The sequence below is a fragment of the Hippoglossus stenolepis genome, chromosome 4 (genome assembly GCF_022539355.2).
Source record: "Hippoglossus stenolepis isolate QCI-W04-F060 chromosome 4, HSTE1.2, whole genome shotgun sequence".
Classification (NCBI taxonomy): Eukaryota; Metazoa; Chordata; class Actinopteri; order Pleuronectiformes; family Pleuronectidae; genus Hippoglossus; species Hippoglossus stenolepis.
The window spans coordinates 22,586,131-22,611,048 of record NC_061486.1 but is presented as its reverse complement, the minus strand read 5'-3'; the positions used below and the strand labels follow the sequence as shown (position 1 = coordinate 22,611,048).

At 44.4% G+C, this 24,918-nt stretch overlaps 1 protein-coding gene across 4 annotated transcripts in view; it reads left to right on the top strand.

Moving 5' to 3' along the window:
• Positions 1-5,931: 5,931 nt before the first annotated feature.
• Positions 5,932-24,918, top strand: part of ets1 (v-ets avian erythroblastosis virus E26 oncogene homolog 1) — a 38,230-nt gene continuing 19,243 nt past the window's right edge. For 2 of the 4 annotated variants that reach the window (XM_035154385.2, XM_035154382.2), the window contains exons 1-3: positions 5,932-6,034; positions 7,370-7,471; positions 11,921-12,068. In XM_035154385.2, the coding sequence (XP_035010276.1) occupies positions 7,403-7,471; positions 11,921-12,068 (217 nt within the window). In that variant the 5' untranslated portion in view covers positions 5,932-6,034; positions 7,370-7,402. Of the gene's footprint in view, positions 6,035-7,369; positions 7,472-11,920; positions 12,069-20,352; positions 20,723-24,918 lie in introns of those variants that run through there. The other 2 variants (XM_035154383.2, XM_035154386.2) reach the window with 2 other exon arrangements.

Here is a 24,918-nt window from a genome sequence, read left to right as displayed (position 1 = left end):
ATTAATACAGTTAGTTCAATATGAAATAAGCTGCTATCTCTCATGATGTTTAAATTGAAATTACATTATAACATGAATAACATGAACTGGATATTATATTGGTCATTTACAGTTACCTTGCAATGTATGCTTAGATCCACTGTAGATCTGTATCTCAGCACGGCGGCTAACCAACTTGTGTCACGATTACACTTTTCAATGTACCATGGACAGTTTAGCACCATCGAATCAATTTCATTAAGTCACAGTATTAGCATATTTATACAGAGGAAATACTGCAATGATATTAATATGCCCCCTTTGTGTCGTGCGGCGAGCTAACCTGCCTTGGCTATATCACTCATGAACTGACAAAGTGGAGTTAACTATTGAGAGGGGGCACACTTACCGCTACCAAACTTAAACTGGATTCATAGCAGGTGGAATCAAACCCCATACAGACAGCAGATACAGAGATCTATTTTTCAGTAGGTACATGATTATTAATACATGGCTGTAAAAGAGATAAGCTGCCAACACTTGTACAACATTTCTTTCCTCGTTGAAGCTCCAGATTAGTTGGGTTTATTGCATCAGTGCAGTCTTAAGAAAAAGCTATGCAATACGGAAATTATTTTCTCTAGTTTTATTCAAGCATATTGCTACCCACTTATCCCCTGTGTGGGTGATACAACAAAGCCTGAAACACATGACACTTTCAAATATTCTCTGTTCTACCAGTCTGGTGATAGATGAGAGAAGCAGGAGGTGAAATATATAAGACCGTCTCCAGGACACAGCGCAGACTCCTCTGAAAACCAGCCACTGACAAGCGGCTCCTTCTTCCCTCTCATCACCCTGATAAGGCCTCCTCTGCAGCCTGAGCCACACCTCATCACCGACTGGGGAAAGGGAACGAAGCCGACAGGCACTGATGTTGTTATCAGTGAGAACACAACGGTGATGTAGTAGAGCTAATGATACCTCTTTCTCACAACAAGTGCTCTGGTTAGGAGTCAGACTCACCTCAGCCCTTCGATACCTCCCACATGGGATGGAGCCAGATTAGCCAACTAGAAATCCCAGGTTGTGTGAGTTAACGGTGTATTGATGGGGGAAGAGACATATAATAGCATATCAGCTGTAACTCTCCAGAGAAGATAGGCCCTTCACTCAATTCAGAGAGTTGAGAAGGACGACAAATGTTTTCAGTTTGGCTGTCCTGAATGTCGCGTGTCATTAAAGAAGATCACATGGAAATCTGATGACTGCGGGGGAAACTGAGCAAAGGAAATAAAAGCTCTATATAAGTGTGCAGCAGGAATAAAATTCCTGCTCCCACTTTATCCTTATTAAGGAGAATACCAGCTGACTGAGGTAATTGTAATAATTTCATCCAGACCGAGTGACTGTCATCCACGGTCCCTAGTTGGTGCACTAAAGTCAGAAACCTCTCCCCTCATTTTGTAAGTTTCTGTTTTTCTTGTTGCCCTCAACACTTCCTTTATTTTTTTTCCTGGCACGTTCCCACTGTCCCTCAGTCTTTCTCTCTCTACCCCATCGGTCTCACTGATTGCTCTCCCTCGCATGTGCCTCCCCGGCCTGCCTCTCCACCTCTCCCCTCTCTTTCCAGCCTTCCTCTCACTTCTCTAATGAGAGAGGTTTTTTTTTATTTTTTTTTTAACGCAGGCATTCAAAAACCTCCTCGGCTAATTACATGACAAGCATCTCGTTCTGGGACACTAATGAAGAGGAATAGTGAGCTGGAGACGCCACTTGAGTGGTGGCAGTTTGTGTGTGTGTGTGTTTGGTGGAGGGTAGGGGGGTCAAACTGGCCACTGGCCACTGGGTTGGGTGCGTGTATGTGTGTTTATATGCATGTGTGTATTGGGAGGAAGGGGGGTGTTTTGGCGCCAGGCCAGCACCTTATCAACTAGGGCATGTTAGACTCAGCATCTCATTCTCTCACTCTTGCCCTCCCTCCTTGCTTTTTCCTTTCATCCTACTACATTATTTCTTTTTTTCTTACAAAAGAGCAGTGTAAGGGCGTCATTATGCCAAATAACATTAACTTTATTTTTGATTAAATCTGGTATAAGCTTTGAAAAGGACGCTTGTTCTTTGGTCCTTTGAAGAAAATAAATGCAAATCCATGATCTGTTATTTGTGTTGTGCTGGCCCCTTTGCACATGAAATGTGCAGCATTGGTTTCGATTGCAGAATGGGTCATTTGTGGGGACATGGTCTAACAAACACAACACTGACGCTACAGTACATGCACACACTTACAGCTCAGAGATAAACCCACACACAAGAAGAGACAGAGAGAGAGAGTGCTAGGCAGAAATCCAGCGACTCAGCATGTGATGTGGAGGAACTCGTTCTGTCAAGGGGCACACTCGAACAGAAGATCGCTGTCCCGTACCATCCCTCGTGAAACGCTTGAGAAACACAAACCATCTGTAGGCTATAGAGCACACTCTCGACCCATCAAATATTGAGGATGTTTGTCTGATTTACAGAGCCTATTTAGGAGTGTTTGGACAACTTGGCTGAGGGATTGGTTCTTTAATTAAAGATAATATCGAGAGCTAATATTGCCCCCAAGACCTTTTTCTTCACAGTCAACAGTGCAACTAAGTCACGGTTCTGTGGGTGAGGGTGAGAGTCGTAACCACAAGCACTTCTAAATGAATCTAGTCAAGGCCTGACAAAAGGCTTTTCCATACTCCTTTAACTTACCTCATATTCACCCCACTTCCATTCCACTTGTGCCAACAGCAACGTAGGCCCTCTCAGGCCCGAACCCACCAGGGTGATGGCATATTGATACTGTCATAAAATATTACATCCTCACTTTATTCATTTAGAACTGGGCTTTAATCTAAAAATATCACGGGCAGGGAATAAAACAGAGTTTTCCGTGGCAGAAAGATTAGGCCTGCACTTCTCTCACTGAGCGCCACAGCTCGGAAACACAGAGGCCCAAAATAGATGTTCTCCTCATAAAGGGCTCCTTCTTTGTAGTCAGCATACAGCAACAACATCTGCAGGGCAGTTTCTATGGGGGGAACAGATTCGGGCAGGCTATCAAAGAGAGAGGCGATCTCCTGTGAGAAGCGGTGGGCGGAGGACTTCCATATTCTCTCTCTCTCTATCTGTCTTTTTCTTCGTCCTCTCCCTTGCTCTTCCCCTCTTTCTCTTGCTTCCAAAAAGTCTCTAGCTATCAGGACGATGCTAATAAAAGACCATTAATAACACCTGTCAGTGCTATCTTTGGAAGATCCAAAATGAGAAAATGAGACCAAAGGATTCACAGTCTGGAAGCTGCTCATTGAGACTCAGGGTGCCGGCGGTGGACGGACAGCAGTATGGTTTGTTTGTCATGATTTAAAGAAAGAAAAGAAAGCCCTGGGACGACAGAGATCCATCAGAAGTCGCAAAGCAAAGACAACCGAGGAGCTGCAGAACAGTCCCATATTTTATAACTTATGTTGCGTCTACAAGACATTTGGTTTTCTTAGCTGAAACATTAGGTTCGTGGCATTTACGTCTCCAAGCATGGTTTGCTAGTTTTAGTCGGCCTTAAAGCAAACGGTTGCTTCGAGTTATATATCTGTTTTAGTGTTTTCTTGGAGATGTTCCAGTAAAATGATGAACTGGGTTTTGGATTCAGCAGGTTAAGGTGGGATTGTCACTTCGGAACAGATGGTAAATATAAGAATATGACCCCTGTGTGACTTCAGGTACTGTGTCTTTTAGGGCAGACAATGGACCTGCCATGTGAGCTCTGTTTCAGGGTTAAAATCATACGGCAAACATTTTAAACTCTTCATGGTTTAAGATGTGGAATGTGGCACTAAACAGTGTAAGCTATAAAAAAACCCCAATGAAGTATGGAGGATTATGAATCAATCCATCCGTCCGTCCATCCATTGGATGTACAGCTTTTCCTTGTGTGGTACCATCATTGTGGTAGAAACGGACTCATATCAGTTTAATTCAGAGCTGATGTGGACGTAAGAACACTAAGACTTTACAAGGAGAGTGGTGGTGAGGGCCATAAACCCCTGCAGGTCTTTTGATGGATGGCTTTTACTGGTGGTGATGGCAAGGCGTTCACTATCTGTTTAATGTAAAACATGAGCACGGCCGTGCATAGAGAAGGGGGCTCTGAGCGGAAAAAGGTGGCACCATAATGGGGAGGTGAAAGGCAAAAGGGGGCAGCGCGATGATAGTGGCTTCATGCGGAGCAGGAGTGAATCAAGGGCCTCGCCTTTGAACTGCTGAGCCAGCTAATTGAAACAGCATTGCCGGGGCATCGGCTGAAGATCTGGATCGCATTCATCCTCGCTTTTATTCAATTTGGTCTCATCACAGGGGCGCGTCCCCGTGCTCTTTTCTTCCACATGGCAATAAGTCATACCTCTGCCTTTTGCCCTCGACGTGTTGCCCATCTGTGTCCCCCGGGGGCCCGGGGGGCGCGGAGGCCCACGGTACGCAGAGGGGATTCAGGCAAGGTCTTGAGAAAATACAGGCTGCCTGCCACTGAGCCCCTTATGGTACTTCTTCACGCCTCTCACCTTGGACTTGACCCACCTGCCCCCAGCTCTTCACTTAAACACACACACGCACACACACCTCCTTACCCGGAGACTTTTAGGATTTACTGTTAAGAGCAGGGGCTGTCAGGAGGTTTGAACCGTGCACTTTCTAATTCAAACAAATGCTGCACTGGGGTCACAGAATTATCATGGAGCCACAAGGTGTTTCAGATGACTCGCAAGTGTTGAGTGTTAAGCTGATAGAGAGAGAGAGAGAGAGAGAGAGAGAGAGAGAGAGAGAGAGAGAGAGAGAGAGAGACACTGCTGGTAGGTGCAATGCAGCAGAACGCTTGGCAGCTTTCAGCAAGGAAATAAATAAACAAATAAAGCGATAAATAAGCTAAACAGATAAACCTTGACACTGGAACCTGGTTATCGCTAACTCTTATCAGAGCGGGTGCATGTAGATCTTCCTGTTGTACTGTGGGATCCTCTCATTTCGCAGAAGACTGGTCAACGCCTCTGTCCCAGCCTTAATCAGCGGCCCACATGCATTGGCTGCTGGTTGGGGTTCAGGGGCAGGAGAGTTGGGGGGATGATGTGATAGTCAGTGATGTACAGCAAATAAATTCTCACATGCTTCTCAGGTGCAATCAGGCAACCCTTGAGACGAATTGGTTTGACGGCTCCAGCTCCTCAAATGGTTCGTTATAGCCTGGTTTGGTGCCAGGTTTCCGAGGTTCATCATCCAGGACAACACTATCGAGAAAGGAGATATTTAAAATAGGAATTGATTGAAATGGAACTGACACAAATGTTCAAAAATGGCATATCGGTGCATTAAAAAAACACAGGCACATGTTTTTTTCTTTCTTTTTTTAGATGATAGCATCAAAGGGAGATCAGCTATTGTCATTGTCATCACACCCGTCTCTATGTGATGTTTTCCTCCCTCTTTCCGGCTATTTTTCCCAGTAAGACTGAGACAAGAGGAAAACAGACTGACAGATAAACAAACTTAATTCAGATTTAGCATCAAAACAAGGAGAGAATAGTTCTGACTTATTTAAGGAATGAGTCTAATGATAAATGGCACATCAGTAGTTGCTTTATTTTTCTAGATACACAGCAAATGCATTGAAGAAACTTCCCAGACCTGACATTGGATGAAAATACACATCTCAAATGTAAAGAAAAGTTCCATGGCTAACCAAACCCACTGCTGACCACCACATGGTTTTTCTACACCTGTACTGCGGCTGCATGCAAACCACAAGTGGTGCGTAAAAATCCCCAGGGAGACTACATGCCAAAGGAAAAACAGGATTCGGAGAGGATCACCGTGCGATTGGAGGGAGGGACTAAAAGTGTGCATAATATCTCTCCTCTGTGGGACTCCGCTGCTGCGAGCAGGTACAGCATCTCTCTGTGCAGTCCAACCGCTCAGCTGTCACACTCCGCTGCCCGGCGCGTCCGCTTCACAGGGAAACTTCTCACACCGCAGTCGGTAGGTGCGTAAAGTTTATTCTTACTACTATTGCTATTATTTGTACCAGAAATGAAGCATGAATCAATGATCTTTGAGAAGAAGGAGTGCTTGTCACCGGTGCTCCTCTGATGCACAGGGACGGGGAAAGTGTTGCCTTCAAAGTTTCTCCTCTTCCCGGCAGGAATGCGCGTTAAGAGCGCAAGGTCCTATTTTAAATTGAGACGTTGCTGCTTTCGTTACCTGCTTCATCTTGCGACCTTATGGCATCATTCCAATGGTCTAAACCAGAGGAACTGACATGCACGGCTTTATCTCTTTATTAATAGGAACTTTACGTCAGGATTTGTATTTATTTATTATACTTTAGGAGCTTGGAAGTGCCTCCAAATGGAGCACTCAAAATATGTAATGCATATTTATACAGCCTATATGATGTATTAGAGAATTTAAATGCAAATACATGATTAGGGTTATTTGAATGCTTACTCTTTTTTTTAATTTAGCAATCATTTATTGTTTATTACCCCCCAAAAAATGAATGATATGAAAGTAAAAGCCTAAAGGTAGTGCATGAATTTGGCTGATTTGCACATTATTCACGCTGTGTATGGGTATATTTCCTGAAACAAGAGCCCCTCACTCTCTTTGAGCGGCTGAACATCTGCAACCATTGAGCACTGGTGCATCCTCCCTCAGTCTGTCAGCAGCTGCTTGCCTCAAACTAAATATTCCACGTTGCTTAACATATGAATGTGAGGAAGAGGATGATGGGGACCTGCCACTGCCCATATACACTACCCCTCCTCTAATGTAATCCTTCAGCTCAGTTTCCAGGCTCTTTTGTTGACGCTGTCTCGAGTAAACAATGTTAAGTGATAAGTAAAGTGTGTAGGAGGGCAGGAACGAGGGGAAGAGGAAGGAGGAGGAGTGGGAGGAACATGTGAGGCGGCTCAAAGGAGGAGGCCGTTTTCTACATGATGAGGAGAAGGGAGGGAGACGGTGAGTGAGGAGTGATGGAAATGTTGGGTTGACAAGCCTTTGGATTGATGGCTTAGCTTCAGTTTAAATAATTTTTTTCACATAAATAATCTTAAATCACAAGAACATAACTCCTGTAAGCCCTAAAACTTTGCTGGGAGTTTTCACCCATCTTAACTCTGCAGCTGATGTTACAGGTTATTGAAACTCAAATTTCTCACACTCTCCCTCTCTTTCTCCTCACTCAAAAAAACCTACATATACACAATCCCCCGCACCAGACACACATGCAGTATATACCACACACTTGCACACAAAGTGTAAACAGTGTGTGATAGATAGTTCGCTCCACCCTGACACCGTGTGTTGATTCCTTCAGCAGGCCCTGCTTCTCCTGTCCACGGCGTCCGTGATGAGTTACTACATGGATCCAGTTTCTTCCTACCCAGCCCTTCACCCCTGTGACCGTCTGGGCGCAATGGTAAGACCCCGCTCGTAAATTACCTCTGTGTTAAGGCTGCCTCAGCTACCTACCACACAGCTGGGCAGGAGTGTAAGGGAATGAGCGTATATGTGTAAGCGTGTAGGCTCTCAGGCACATGACAGTGCAGGAATGTGTGCAGGATCACATACGAGCGCTGTGCTCGTACGTGTGTTCCTAACTCTGGATTCCTTCAGCTCACAGAAGCACACGCTATCTCTCAACATTTCTCCTGCTGACTTGTGGTGTCTCTGTCTGTACACGGTGTTCCTTGTGATTTCGTCAAAAGTTAGGAAACAGAGCTGTTGAACAAGACGCTTTTTCTACAAGGCTGCGAAATCACCCTTGTGAACACCCCCCCTTGCTGTTGCACAACCGGCCACTGCCAAAATGCACTTCTCTTTGGCGAGTATTGTAAATATTGAGACCCGCAGGCCTCCAACCTCGCCACTAACCAATCATATCGGAGTCAGACCATAACTACTGAATAACACTTTTCTCAGCTAAGCCGCCCGCACAGTGCTTTGCAGCAGTCTGTTTGCAGGAACACCAAGGCTCTAAATGCTTTCCAAATGAGAGAGCAGAACACGGAGTCAGAGGCGGTGGTAGCTGGGAACATTGGGATTCCTGTCAGGAGAACATTTGAAGGGTGAAGGCCAAGGAGCGGGAAAATAAATGCCTCCATTTGTATGCAGAGCGCTGGCATATTAGGATAAGAGACTGAGGTTATATGCAAATGGCAACCCCTCCCTGGCCTGATAGACAACATAGAAGGATACGGCTCCCCGGGTCCTAATTGGCTCAGGTGGTGGGGCTTGCCTTTGAAATTGAGACTACCGTATACCACGACAGACTTGGTCAGAAAGGTGAACCTGGGTCACCTCGGTAGCTCTATTTACATGAATTATCAGCAAAAAACAGGGGGCCTGGCGTGTTTTATATTTTTATGTTTACAATTTAGCCTGTGTGTGTACATAGAGAGCACCTCAGGCTTTTTAGCTCCCTGCACCAGTGGAGAATAAAACCAGAAGCCACCTCACCGCAAAGGTGATCACCATTTCCATGGAGAGAATGTATAGAACCTTCTCACACATGTAAAGTCACAGCAGAGCACTCTTCCTCATGCAGCTTTGGTGTGGAATGAAATGCCATCAGCCCTCTGAATCGTTGCCATTCTGCGTCATCACTGACACATAGAAATATATATGTAATTTTTGCATCCATAAAAAGTAATGCATTACATTGAGGGGTTGATAGCAGGCTTACTAAAGATCACTATATAGCAAATGATAGTGATTTTAGGTGCAGGCCTTTAAAGGGTACATTTGTCATTTGCCGTAAATTTAGTCTGAAATGTCTCAGTTTTCATGCACTACACAGGGGCCCCTGCTGCTTAGTTACCTCTTTGAACCACCAGGGGGATGAGGGACTAAACACCTGTGTAACTGTGTATAAAGATGGACGACTTGACTGCTCCCCAAAAGTGAAGCGGAAGCATTTGGATTGCCACTTGATGATTGGCTGCAGTATAGGTTCTTCATCCTGCCTCCTCCATGTTAGTTCTTAAAGATGGTTTCAGTCATTTTAGGTTGTTCTCATCACGTTGATGTTTATTCCAAGTGCTTATTTTTCTGGTGAATTTGGTTTTAGTTTGTTGTTTTGTGGCTATAAAACTGAGGTGAGAGGGCACGATTTAGAGCTGAGACTGACTCGGTTGAACAAGTGTATCAACGGGACCTCAATGCCCCGGCTCTCTCCCCCGATTGCTACTGTGTAGACTCTGGCTCCAAATACACAAGACGGCGGCACTCATATCTGGGACATTTTGATTTGATAGTGGGAGAAAGTGGAGACGTATCGTGCATCTTTATACACTGTCTCTGGTCACAACAGAAGAATGTGTGTTAATATGAGACACTTGACAATATCAAATTAAAGTGGGTCCTTAGTACATTTGGAAATTCAGTCTTTTTTTTTACGTGTGTGTTCCCATATTGCAAAATACATTGAGTGATTTAAGAACCCTGCTCCTTTCTATATATGGTATTGCACTTATTTTGTGGGTTGAACTGTCAGGTCCTGGAAATGTTAATACGTAATGTTCAAATCTTAATGCAGGCTGAAAACGTTTTGGGTAGGAGGCACAACATCAAATACACTAACCTATTTATAGTTTATATAGACAGTAGACGTGCTCTGTGGCCCAGTCCCTTCCCATATCCATCAGATCTTTTCACAGGAGGAGTGAGAATTTATGCCTCAGATCTCAGTGCCTGCTGGCCTCCTCCTATTTTAATGTACTGTATTGTAACAATGTCTTGGAACTTTCTATAAGTTTTTACCACGGTTTGATCATTGTTCGAATTGGGCCATTAACTCGTTCTGTCACAAATAAGTGGCTTGTAATACACTAATCCTTGTATATAGACAATATTACTTAAAGCTGTAAACATTTCGCTTTTTTCTCTTTAGCACAAAAAACAATATGATTCATGTTGCGTAGTTGAACTTCGATAAAAGTTAATGGTGTTTTTGTTCTGAATTACATACTGACCTCTGCATTTAAAGTTACTCTACATTTGAGCAGATCAAAGCATATCATAGTGTCGATGTTATCTTTGCTGTTATCTATATCAGCCTAACTGTTTATTCCATAAATCATCCATGTGGCTCCCTCCATGCCTATCTAACTTTTTCCCCCCCCTTGCTGATTGGCCTGATACGAGGTGGCAGCGTTTGGAAAGATCCAAAGAGCCTCGTAAACTGACCTGATCTGGTCATATTAGCCATCCATAAAGCTGCATGGCCGTGTACTGATAAATGCTGCTGTGCTTAAACAGGGGCTGGTTATCAGATCGACAGTCACTCCGTCAGCCGGTATGTCAGTTGCTCACATGACATGTAACAAATGTCGGGCTAATGTGACTCTGTGTGGAGGCTACATTGGCAAGAATAAATATGGCTTTGCTCTTAAACTACTTTGACGTGTTAAAAAGTAAGTAAAGGTGAAATTGTCACTGCTGTTTTTATACGATTTTTGGGGGATTTCTCATCGACATCAAAAAAACAAAACCCACAATCGCATACAACACTAGGAGGGCTCTCTGAAAGTGTATACCTCCACCAAGGCTAATGCCCTATCTTGCCCTGACAAAGCAGTGTTTCCCATTAATTATCTAGACTGCTTTATTCTAATTTGGCCCACAATTAATAATGAACCCAAAAATGATTTTATACTCCTCATAATAACATAAGACATCTCTAACTTGGTGTTGTGCTCCGATGCTGCATTGCATATCTGCGTGCAGCGCTATTTGCTGCGTGCTAGCTCGAGCTATCATGTGCTCCCGCCACAAAGGTTTTACCAACCATGCAGACAGTCAGACCTCATAGATTCCGCTCCAGTTGTACGCAAACCAACGCAATGCAACTCTCTCTCTCTCTCTCTAATGCGCAACCTTGTCTTTCACTCTTTAGTCTGTGTATTAGTCACTAAGAATCTGTTGCTTGTGAGAGCGACCTTTGTGCTCTCCTGGCAAAGAAAGTGAAAAAAAAATTCCTTGGTCAGGGCATTTATTCAGATCTGCTCCAACAGGTCAATGGGTTCTTCCCATAGACTGTATATAAAAAAGGTTCTTGCTTGGGCCTTGTCTCAGCCCTCCACAAAATGTGACAGAAAGTTCAAAAGAGCACATTATGTTTAGTTAGGCACATGCCTGTGAGAAAAAGTCAATCTGCCGTTCACATCGGTTTCAAACTGAAACATCCAACAATATCTATTGAGCTTTTTGTTTGTTGTCAAATGAAGGTTCTGACATGCTATAAATGGCCAAGTGGCTATCTCCCCCCACCCCCCCCGCTTACTATCTCTTGTATCCACATGGAATTTCATATCTCCTCTGGCTCCCCCTGTCAAGTGCTGACTTCAGACTTCCCCCCACAGCGCAACCTCTTACGTGAACAGCTCGGAGATAAGCAGGATAAAACAACACAGCAAAGATAAACTAAATGAGTCAAATTTAGCCGCATGGGTTATCTGTTAGGGAAAACAATGAAAAAAAACCGTTTTCAAAAATCCAAGGTTGCACTGTCGTCCAAAGCCACTCGTTAGTTTGATCAACTGTTTTGAGCCTAAGCTGTCACTACACCCCAAGACACAGAAATAACGTTTTTTTTAATTAGTTAACAAATACAACTCGTGGCTAAAAATAATTGTCACACTCTGATTTATTTTGAGAACAATAAAACTCTGGTAAATTGTGACCTTGTTAGACAAGTTCCAATGTAATTTTCCTCTTGGAACTCAAGCCTTTGAAATAATTAAATTCTTAGCTTGAATTACATCCATGATACAGGAATGTATCAGCTGTGTGACATAAACAACATGCATCTGTCCAAGGCCTCTCAGTTCAGTTTGGCTGAACCATAATGTGTGCTGTGTGTCTCCAGAGGCAGAACGGCGGGGTGGCAATGGGCCCTCAGACCCATCTACCAGGCGTGGTTCACCCTCAGCAGCAGTACTACCCCTCCCAGCCCCTTTACCCCCAGGACATCCCCCTGCAGGAGGTGCCCAACGGACACGATGTGTGCCCCACAGGTAAGAGACGCACACACAAAGCCCCACCTCAAACATGTGACAAGGTTTTAGAAGAAGAGCCTATTTGTTAGCATATTTTGGATCAAAATCCATAACTTCCTTTTACAGCTACTTCCATTAAACTCATCTTCTTTTCGATCATTGTTGCACACCTACATGCTTCAATGCATGATGTTCAAAATGCAATAGTCAATTGTTCATTGTGGATTTAACGGCCTAGAGCAAACAAAAGACTTTGAAATGGACAGTCATTCACACTCATGTGACATTCATGTCTGCAATCTTGACACACGCATTTAAACTCCCTAATCTAGTTTTCTAGAACAGAAACACACACACACACACACACACACACACACACACACACACACACACACACACACACACACACACACACAGTCTCAACTTAGCCTGTTGTTCTGCGTCTGCTGCATGAGGGATGTTTGTGATGCTGACCCCGAGGGCAATGCCTTTACCAGATACCCCCTCTTGTTCTCTTTTTTCCCTCCGTGTCCTCTCTACTTCTGGGGACATTTAAATACCCTGCATATTTCTGCTTCCAATTCTGATCCTCCATTTTTCTTTTGTTTTTTTATAAATTAGTTTTATTTTAAACTGGAACATTCCTTCCAGTTCACTGCGCTTGACTCTGGCCTCTTCTCGTCCTCAAATGTGATTGATGCTGGCGGACTGGGACGCACGCCACAGGAGTTGGGTAGGGGTGCTGCAGGGGCACAAGCTTCCTTCCGTCATCTCCCTGAGCTGGATGCAGGGGGCAAGACACGGGGGCAAAGGGCGGCCATCTTTTTCCCAAGCCTCTGGTTTGGTCCCTGGAGAGGTGGAGGGGACTGAGTGTGCATGTGTGTGTGTGTGTGACTGTGTGTGTGAATGAGAGGGGAGATTTGATGGGATTTACTTATGTTTGTTGCCAGAGACACACTCCTTTCGGAGCCCTCTCTTCATTGCTCCCAATGCTAAACCGTTGACATAAACATTGCTGAGTGGAAAAAAATGACCGAGCGTTGACCTCCTTTTTTTTCCTCATCCTTCTCCTAAATCCTCCACAGCGCAGACCACAGGTCGAGGAGTGTTTGAGCCACCTGGAGATGTGGTTAGAGTCATTTAGTTCTCGTATATGAGGTTTTTGAGCTGACAGCATCTGGCGTTATGAATGTATTATAACATCAAATGCAGCTCAGTAACCTCTGACACAGTCTCGACACCCTGCAGCCGTTGCTTTGACTAATTTCTCTCACAGTCTCCTCTTGAATGTTTTGCACTTGGAATTTGATTTAAATTCAATTTGTGAGTGGAAAAAAATAAAACCACTATTAATCTAAGCATCGGAGTGATTTGGCACTTTGAAAATCTCTGCTTTGAAGTCACATGTGCATACCATTAATGCTTAACCATTGAAGTTGCAGCAGTTTTGAACAATTCGTTTTGGCTCATTAACTGCAAATTAAGGTTTTATTTAATCTCTGGCCATCAAAGGAAGATTTGCTGGGATTTAATAGATTATAATAACTTCACCAGTTGACTTACAATATGTATAAGGCCCCTTTTTAGGTTTATTCTGCTATAGTCACTAAAGTCAGATTTTCAGGGAAACTAGACTGAAAATGAAATTCTACCTAGATAAATCAGACCTTGCTAAATAATTTACAGGCGAAACAGTGGTTTCAAGAGGTTTCTAAAGCACAGCAGGTAAGTCCAACATTGACACCATTCCTAACAATGTCACAAGCTAAATCCAGTGTGCTTGACATGTGGGATCATATATTTTGTTTGAGTTTTAAAGTGGTTCCATAACACAGGTTTGTACAACTGAACTCACTCTTGTTTTTCTTTAAGAGTGGATAGGTAGTTGTTAAACTGAAACGTACCAGTGTGAGAAAGCGAGAGTACGGAACAGATGTGAGGCGGGGATGTTCTATGTTAAAGGACCATCGCATGTTTGGCCCAGAGCCCAATGTCACACACACTGCTTCCTGACAACAGCCATGCCATGGTAATGTTTACACTAACCCGGCTCCGCTCCTCGCTATCCAACGCTCATACCACAGGAGCTGTTGTAAACGTCCATTGTGGAAATTCTGTGTGTGTGTGTGTGTGAAAAAAAAAGGAGTGAGCGTGTATTTCTGTGCGATCTCATTGAAATCCAGGCACAGATATCACACACACACACACACACACACACACACCCCATCAACATCCTGCAGTGATGCACACTCCACATATTCATTCATTAAATTCACACCCTGCACTCTGGTGTGTATTGGTGGTGTGTATTGTATTACAGCATCCTCCCATTCAGTAAAACAGGCACACACACACACACTTGCACACACACACACACTCCCAGGCACTCGTGGGTTCACTGTACATTTAAACATGCACTCCCATTCAGTACACACAGACGCAGCTGTGATCTGGCACTTGGGGACCATTGGCCTGTGTTTTATTTGATGTGATTTGACAGCTGGACAGTTGGAAGAGGAGGGGAACGGGTGGAAAGCGAAGGAGAGTGGGCGGAATACAGTTTTAGGAGAGAGGACGGATAAGCAGAGGGATAAGTCACAGGGCTCGCACTGGCGTTGATGGGAGGAGAGGAGCCGAGGGGAGGGTTTGCGGGGAGGAGGATCTTACAGAGAGAGGTGGGGGGGTTCGCCTCTGATGAGGGGCACGTCCTCACGGGCGCAGGCCCATTTTTTATTTCTAAAAGTAAACAGGCGGCCTGCGGGGGTCCAGGGGGTTATGGGAAAGAAGGAAGCAGTGATGCTAATCAGGCCGGCGCACACTTCCCCCTCCAACAATAAAACAAAACAAGAGTGGAAACACGGAAAAGCGACAGACAACTGCAGAGGAATGGGCTGCACTGCTGCCATGGGCCTGGATTTGAACTGTACAGTGTGATTAGAGTTCTGAGACATGTGGTGTTTGTCAATAAACAGAGGGAAGAGCTGAGGTGTAACTATGTGTTTTTTGTACATTTAAAAACTTAAAAGAAATTTAAAAGGATTTGAGTGAGTTAATGTGATATGTCTAAGAAGTGGTTGCTTTGGAATCAGTTTACAGTAGAGTCCCTCTGGAATTTCCGTCCCATTGCTCAAATTACTGCTTTACTGAGCTAAAGGAAATCCATATTTTTTTGTTTTCATAGGACATTTATTTGAATATTTATTTAAATACCTCTGACCTTCCAAAACTACTGGATTGAGGGATGACCCCATTGCTTCCTGTTAGCATTTTAAAGATTTTTGTAAGATCCCTTTAACAGGGCTCTACAAGTTTGATTTCTGGGAAGTGTGAGTGTAGTTAGTTCCTCTTGATGGCACGGTGACTAATTACAAACCCCTTCAGTTGGAGAACAAACAGTTCTGAAACAAATGCAATCACTGACGGGGGATGATGCAACAGATTACAGCTCATCAGGAAAAGGTGGCGCTTTAATGAATCCTAAGAGAGACCTCCCATTGTTTTAATGTTTATATCGTGGGCTTAGTAATATTCACAGACTGTTAACTACAATGAGTGTACACTGGTAATAGGAAGAGTGACTCTCACTGTGTCTCATTTTACGCATTCGCAGTCTTGTAAAATCCATTCTATAACAGTTAAGTTAAATTCTTCTGTATAGTCCCTCAATATAAAGAGCATTTATTTAACATTTAACAAAATACAGCAGTCGGCCACTGTGTTTTCACAGGCAGAGCATTGTCTTTTCAGACTTACATTTATTCAGTGAGAAACAAATGAAAACCACAGAGCGATGTATTTTCCCTTCAGCTGAGAGAGGATGAGCGGAGCTTTATCTGAAAGTGTGGTGGTAACAGAGGGGAGGGAGGGCAAGACGAGGAGAGGGAGGATTGGGAGGCAAAGAGACCATGAGGGGGGTGGGGATAATTGAATTATCTTCACAATGGAGTGATGGGGGGCACGTGGTGCCACTAATGGAGGAAGAGATGTCCTTTTTAGCGGAGCTAATTGTTCAGAAAAGAGCTGAGCCTTGTTCAGGGAGGCCCTGCTACTTAGTAGCGCGTGCACATACGCACACACACGCACACACGCGCACACACTCAAACACACACATACTCTCAGAAGAGACTTTGGAATGTGAGGCACAGGAACAAGAGAGAGAGAGAGATGTACATAAGCACAGTACATTAGCACACACACACACACACACACACACACACACACACACACACACACACACACACACACACACACACACACACACACACGCCGGGGGTACACCGCTCATGTCCCAGCTAGCCCTCTGATCTCAGCAGGGGTGCATCCAGCCTGTGGCACCTTCAGACAGCATCCACCACAGATAGAGCTGAGACTGAGCTACTAGACAGAGGCCACAAGGACCCCACTGTTTTACTGTTTCACTGTCTGCTCTCTGGCTCTCTGGCTCTCTGGCTCTCTGGCTCTCTCTGGCTCTGTCTCTCTCTCTCTCTCTCTCTCTCTCTCTCTCTCTCTCTCTCTCGCGCTCTCTGTCTGTGTGTGTGTGTGTGTGTGTCCCATCTGTGTGTCTGCTTGAGTGCCTGTAAATGAGTGACTGATTGATTACATGCTAAATGCTGTCCATTCACTCAACATACCAAACCTGTCGGGCCACATCCATTATTTGAGATGTTTTACACTTTGACAAATTTATATACAATTTTTTGTAAATGTGGAAAAGAAAATGAAGTAGAGCTAAAAATTCGAATACTCTCAGCAACCAAGACTCTTGTGACTCGTTGCGAGGGAACCAAGACCAAAGACAAATATCTTTTGACAGCTGAATGGATTGCTCTAAATCGAATAACCTTTCAGTTAACTCTGTGAAAAGTAGCAGGTGCAGCGGTTACATCTGAGGATTATAGACAAGCACACAGCACAGATGTGCCAGCGAGAGACAGGCAGCACGCAGGAGAGGTCGGTGAGCAGAGAGAGAGAGAGAGAGAGAGCTGCTTTAGCTTGGGGTGGTAGACTGCAACGCAAATGAGTGTAGCCAGCTAACTGTCAAAACCATGGCAACAGCATTTACCAGGTGAAGAAAAGAGACAGTGAAACCAAAACTTGTTTGATCTGGGACACGTGTTTTCAAGCAAACTGGTTCATACTCCAGGTTGCTTGGTCGTTGTTTGTGAGAGTGAGACGGTTAACAATCCGTCTTCTCAGAAGGAAATGGTGAAATTTGTTTCAACAATAGTTATTTTTGGGGGTTTGAAAAACTTTGACAAAGGCAGCTGATACACACAGATCTCCATATAGATAAACTCAGTGTCAGTTTTTTTATGGAAACTGTTTTCGCCGTGTCAGTGTGCTGTTCATAAAAACATGTTTGTCTTCAGGGTCACACAGGGCTGTCTAAGGGCAAACAAGAATTGCTCCGAGAAAAAAAAAATCAGCTGAGAAACAGAAATGTATTCACATGTTTCCCGGCAGCAGGAATTTAAAGCAACAACGTTTTCTTGCGGTTACTTTGTTGCTGCCTATTTACGGGACTTGTTTCTACAATTTCAATACACCAACCCTGCACTCTGAACATTCATTTGTGAAAAAACTGCTAAATAGTTTCTGATTAAGCTGAGAAACAATCAGTGACAAGAAGTGGCGATGGGAAGAAGAGAAAATTGAAACATTTTGCAGTGACGCCAGCCCAGATATTAGTCAGCAACACCATTAAACCTCTAATGGCCGCCCTGAGGCACAAAGGGACGCGGGCCGTCCTTTTAAGAACAGATATGAGGGAGTTCATTAACAGAAAACAAAGAGGTCCAGTCAGATAGAGTGAGAGACTGACTGACTAAAGTGACGTGAGAGGTACTGCTCCCCCCCCCCCCCACCACCACCACCTCTTATTCTTCTCTTCAATCACCCCCCACTACTTTGCCCCTGGTGAGGCAGCTCCTCTCACCGCAGAACCCACCAGCGCTCTTCCCAGACGAGGCTCCTATCAGGCCAATGAAACCTGATCCAGGGCTGCTAATGGAGCCAGTGAAGTACCACCGGTCTAAAAATCCATGTGTGATCAATATCCCTGGCTCCCCAGCCTCCATCCAGATCATCCCATTTAGAAATACATGAGTACAGTACACGCAGTATCATATTGATGTGCATCATAGGTTGCGCCCCTATGGTTGCGCCTCATGACTCATTCTAATAAGGTTGCTTATGATGAGGGTGGATCTATGGAAAATTTTCCAAAGAAAGGTTGCATTTTCGTTAACCTGAGTCCAACGTACTTCTCCTTGCTGGAACCGGATTTGTCTTGCTGTTTTTATAAAAAGCATTTCGTTTCAGTGCAACTTGTGTGCGAGATTTACTGTTATAATCTCTTATTAATGTTTCTGCTGCCCTGGGAGGTGTTCCCTAATGGCCGCAGTTTGCTCAGAGTGGAGCCGTACTGTGTCTAAAATGCCCAGTCATTCGGTTGTCTTTGTCTATTTTTTTTCCAGTGATAGCACAAACAATTGATTCAATTTCCAGCAAGGCATGGTCATTGTTCCTGATTATTTTAAGATAAGAAAGGACAAAAATCTGAGAGTATAATAAAGCAACGTGAGGTTTACAACAGGCACAAGGCCTTATTTTAGCTAGATTTTCATTGATGATGTTTGGATGAGACCAAGTTTGATTGACTTGTACTGCTGAACTTTAAACCTTGAACTTTTAACCCTCTGGCGTCTGCACTCACGTTGGCACGATCAAATCGCGTGATGTGTCTTGTGTGTTTTAGGATCCAATGTGTTGATATGCTATGTCGAAATTATAAAATGTATTGTCTGGTCACATATAGGCAATGTTTTGCTGAAGAAAAGTTTCCAAACATTGACAAGGAAAACATTTTTATTGTGGTATGTAAAGGCTAAATTAACAACATCCTCAAATGGCCATTACAGCCTCAAAGTCTAAAAGGTTTAAATACATTATATCTACACGGGGATGATTTTACAGGTAATACTGTACATTTTCAAGATTTACTCTAATACGCGATGGAGACGTTTAAAGAAAGAAAAGGACATGGCTGTTTTTTATTGATCAGTACAAGGTGAGCAGGAAATACTCTGAGGTGTTTATGAGGGTGAGCTCCAAGTTACGAGGAAGCCTGGACTTGTAGAATATGGGACGCTGACAGTCCAGACTCTCCATTCAGCTTTTAGTTTGTGGTTCTTCTTCTTCTTCCTAAATCTAAAGTCTTTTGTGCTCAGCAATTTTTTTTAATCTAAAACCATCTCCAAAAGACATATTGTTTCTTACTCTCAGAGACAGTTCCTATAATGTTCCTTTAGGGGACCAGTGTGTCTAATATGGCTGCAATATCTCTACTTTATGTTTTCTTTCCAAGTGAAACGATGTAGTTCTAGAATGAACAGCTTGCTGTTATCTTTGGATAGTAGATAGTAGGGGTTAGGAATCTCAGGGTAACTCACAATACCCAATACATTACCCACAATAACAATAATATCACGATACAGCGATACTGCGATATCTGCGTGTTATCTATCTAACTGAAGAATACAAAATGCCCTTAAAGAGATAAAGTGCAGGATTTGTGTATTTATTCACTGCACTTTGGTGTCAGTTTCACACAAACCGAGATAAAACAATGTAGAACAAAAGTCCATAAAGTGTTAGTGTCTCTTTATTCCACACACCGTGACTTGTCAATGTCCACACGTGCCATCATTCCAATGTAAATTAATTATACACTGGCAAAATAAAGCAAAATAACAACATTTGGATATTCGGTGCCTGCATATTGGTAATCGTACAGCTCATGAGTCTGGACGACGATATATTGCCTTATCAATATTTAATCCCACCCCGAGTAGACAGCACTATACATATACCCCCCTCCCAGTAAATGTGGTGAAGCATTACTACAGCTCTCTCTCTCTCTCTCTCTCTCAGACATCAGCAGCTCTCACATCTCCACAGTGATTAGCAACCCTGTAAAAAAGAAAAAGAAAAAACGAGTAATTTGCGGGAACTTGTAAACTCCTGATGACGTGAAGGGGGTCTTGGTCCAAGAAGGTTTCTCACAGAGGAGCAGGGGGTGGTAGTGTGTGTGTGTGTGTGTGTGTTTGTGTGTCTGTAGAAGAGTATGGTAGTGCTGGTGATGGTGTGTGTGTGTAGGGTGTGTGGGGGAGGAGCATCGTAATTGAATTGTGAATCAACCGGCAAGTCAGCCCCCAACCTCTATACCACACCTCTCCAAACACCGCCCCCTTCAGCTGTCGTCGGCTCCCTGCAACGCAACGCCCATCAGCCGGGGAGAGGGAGGAAGGAGCGAGCGTGTGAGTGAGTGAGTGAGTTAGAAAGAACGAGGAAAAGAGGGAGTGTGTGTGTAGTGCGGCGTGTGTGTGTGTGTGTTTGTGTGTCTACATGTACCGGAGAGAAAGAGAAAGATCTGAAGTGTAAGAAACCGAGGCGGCTCACAGTGTGAGGGGACAAGAAGACAGCGAGAAAGAGAGCAGAAAGAAGAAGAAGAAGCGGGGCACCACAGGGACAAGAAGAGCCCCACTCTTTATTTATAGTGTGTGGGGCTGTTAGAATAAACAGAGAGGGACGCGGCGCTGATCCGATGATCATGACGGCGGCTGTCGATATGAAACCGACGCTCACCATCATTAAGGCTGAGAAAATGGACGGTGAGTGACACAAGTCTTCTGTGAGAGCTTGACAGTTAGCGTGAGACCGGTAGTGCCGGTGGTTGGCTCCCGGCGAACGGGTTGATCCGTGCGTCGGTGGTGGACACTGAGCGGGACACAGCGTCCTGATGTGTCAGGAGTGACAAGACGCTGTCGGTTGCTCAACATCGGACAACACGCAACACTTATGGAGAAATGCACGCCCGAGGCTCCCCAGTCATGCAATAGGCTATTTATGTGTGTGTGTGTGTTTCTCATTATTATTATTGAATGAATCAGGCTCCAAGCGGTCTCTGCTTTTGCAATTCACAATGTGATGCTGCGTGTGGGAAAAAGTTTTTACATTTTCATTCATCGCAGAAGTCTTAATGACAACACAGCCACACGTTTAATTCATGATCCTGTGATTCATATTCTTTCATGTGGCTGGTAAACTCTGAAAGACTGCACGTTTTCAAGTCATCCCCCGGTTTATTCATATTGATTACGTGATCAGATTTGCTCTGATATATCTTCATTTAAGTCACGCTTTGTGGGTTTGTTGTCCAAAATGCATATCCCTCTCCCTTTCATCCTGCTTTGATCTCACTGGGGGGTCCAGACCATCTGAGCACCCATCTCTGACCCATATATTCAGCGTCATACTTGGAGAGCCGGGGGTACTCTGCCCATGGAGCCGGCAAGGGAGTCAAACGGTGTTGCTCACTGCCTCCTCTACCTCCCTCAATCCTTTCTTCTGTCTCCCCCTCCTCCTCCTCCTCAGTGTTTGAGACTGGCTTTCCAGAGGGGAGGAGAGACAGACTGAGGTGATGAATCTGCAGTGCTGAGGCTTGCCTCTCTGACCCTGCTGCCTGGAAGACTTGGCTTGCTCCAGGGGTAGTCCAGGGCACAGACAGGGAAGCCCGCAACTGTGAGCTGTGTTTGTGTTGAGCTTTAAAAACTTTCTGAGGTTTCACTTGTCTTTTTTTTCTTTTTTTTGTACACAGACAAATGCTACAAATGGTGGCATGTTTGGATGATTTGCATATAGCAGCTTTGTACATGAACCTATCCCCTGTGCTGGTGCAGCTCAGGTGGCACTGACTCTGCTAGTAAACTGGCAAACTGCACCGATGCATCATTGAAACTTGATACTAAATGCTAGCGTTGACCCACTAAGGGACTGTGACTCACCACATGTACCACCTTCTCCTCACTCTCAATACATGCAGAGCAAAGATTCTTATATACACATCTCACAAATGCACATAGAAGGTGCTGACAACTGCAGTTCAGTTGCCAAAGCGTAGTGCTCTCTTGCAAAACCGTTTCGCAATGCGTGCTCCTGCTCACTTGGGTGCATTCGGGTCAAGTTGAGGCTGCCAAGGAGGAGTTCACAACTTCACACAAAAACATATTCTCTCCACCTCTCTCTTACTCACAAGCGCACGTTTGTGTCCACTCCTTGATATTACCATGCTCAGCAGATAAATGCAAAGTCCAAGGCTGTTTGCCATCCCTATGAGACACAATATTGATATCCCTGTGCACTGCATGCATTTAACACGCATATGACTCGTTATTAGCTTACAACTTAGTGACAAAGATAAGCATCTCATACAGAGCCAGGACACAGCTGTTGATTTGTTGGATTGTGAAAGTAGCCACCCTCCCAGTGAACATGACTGCTTGGCTCTTCACAGCACAGATCAAGGGAATTGTAGGAACTTTATTTTTTCTTCCTTAACACCTGTAACCACATACGTAACATACATACAACACTAACCGCCATAAGTGGTCTCCAGCCCACCTTACTATATTGTTTGTTTTCCTTTGCGACGGAAGGACAGTCAGTGTCAGCTTACCTGAAGCCTGTCCTCCCTCTTTCCAGCAGAGGTAATTCCCTTTAAAGCACTCACACACTGCCAGGGTCAGAGGTGCAACCAAACAAGACTTCTCATGTTCCAGGAGGCTTTTATTCCTCTATTTAAAATTGTAGCAGTCAGTTCCTGACACAGCACACTCACTTCAGTGTGACCCATAACACGGTAGCTTATTATTGAAAGCATTGTGTAGCCATAACAAAACCGCCAGCTCAACAGAGACACATTTTAAAGATGGGGGACATCAGTACTTAACACAGGAGGGGTTGGATTTTGACATTATAGGCGTGCAACGAGAAAAGTGTTGTCTGTCTTCTACGTTTGTATAATTGAAATTCTTATTACACGTTATAGTATATCCAGCTATCGTTACTCTGTGGTTCAGTATAGATTTCATACTGAGAGCTGTCAATCATTTACAGGTAACATATTTGTCAGATTGAGTGAGTCGTCTCTGTTACTTTCCTTATATGTTCCTGAGATCAGGCTCCAGTGACTGACAGGAATGCTTCGAGGGCATGCCCTGCTGGGTGGCATGCATGGAGGCATAGGAGGAGCTTTCGTGGGAGGCTCACTTTTTTATCTGATCAAAATGCTGCTGTTTGTTATAACTGGCATGCCTGATGCTTCTGCCGAGAGCCCTTATCAGGCATCGCGTTCCACGCCCGCCACATACCCTATGCATACAGGCCATACCATCCAAATGATAGCCAGAGAGGCTTCACTGGTTGTCTCTCCCAAGGTGCCTCCCTTGTTGGTACAGTGTGAAGAGGGGCAGCTTATGCCAGGACAGAGTTACAAGCGTCAGGTTTTTTGCTCTGCTGTGTTTGTGTCAGCACTCCTCCAGTAGTGCAGGGTATATATGTCAATGTTTGAGTGTGCATGGCTGGCTGGCAGCTGTGCAAACACTGTTTGGGTGATCCAGGCTTCTCTTGATGTGGTGTGTCAATGAATCGGGCCAAACGGAGCAAACAGGTCAGTTTTTCATGGGATGTCAAACTGAGGGTATTTCTTTGCCAAATCAAAACGTGATTAATCGGTCCAGTGTTCAGTGCATCATGCATATGTTACAGGGTAGGGTTTGACCAGACCATGTTTGTGAGGGCGCGACAGATACCAGCTTGATCAATGGGCCTCCCTGTGATGGTCAGAGTGGTCCATTGACTGGGTGGATACTAGTGAATTGGATGTCTGTTAGTTTCCACAATGACCTTGTCTTTCTTTCTTTCTTGCCCTGCTCAGTGATGCCACTGTGCTACATCAGATAGGTATTCCCCCATTCAGCCAGTGTCATTCATTGCTCCTTCCGTTATCTGCTTTGTTGACCATATAAATATAAAACCATTATACTGCGCAGGTCATATCTAGACGCCTCCCTGGTGGATACACACCCTAATCTTTGCTTATAAAGCTTAGTCATACAGTGAGACATGTTAGCACCAGATATAGAAGTCTGCCAAATAGCAAACATATGGTGAGAAAAGCGGCCTGTTTGAGGGACACCAAGAGACAGATCTTCTAAGGTGTAGTCACTATGATGGTAGTAAATATTCCTAGCTATTGTAAAAGAATAATTAGAGATCAAAATGATCACAATGCCTATCCCAGCAATCTGTCTTCAACAGCTTCTCATTTACTCACATTCCACAAAAAACCAACAACCAAAACAAAGGAAAACATGTTCCTTGGCCGAGGGAATAAAGCATTAACAAGCTTTTTTTGTAAAAGACAACTCTTTTCAATCATTCACCCACCCACTCACACAGTTCCTCCCCCAGTTTTCCTCCCCCTCCTTTCCCTTTCTTCCTCTGTTTCCATGTCTTTCTGCTGGCCACATGAGTTTCTATCAAGCCACCTTGATGTGGTGTTGAGTGCGTTCCTGGGGAGTGCACTTTGTCCCATCCCCAGTCATTCCTTGCTTGTAATCCCTGAGTCATGGCACAAGACGCCTGCTTCACCACACGCCACTACTGGCTGTCCGAATGCACGTCTGCTTGGTTTGCTGACTGGTTTCGTCTACCACAGGCCTCTCCCCTCTCTACATTACCAGTCTGACTGTGAACCCTAACTGGCCTGACTCTGCATCTGGCTTCACCACCGCCCACGCAACTCAGCGTAGCCCTGAGAGCTTTAGAACTTTATTTTGTACTCATGCTCTGTTGCTGTTTCCATCATATGGCTCTACATTTAGGACCTGTGTTTCCTATTGTGGAATGGAAACTGTGCAAGTTTGGCCTGTTTTGAGAATCTGTCCACTGTCCTGAAAGGCGCAAGGTTTGTTTCACCATGGATGTTTCAGTCGTCCACAACTAGGCCATGTCAGTCATTTTGTTC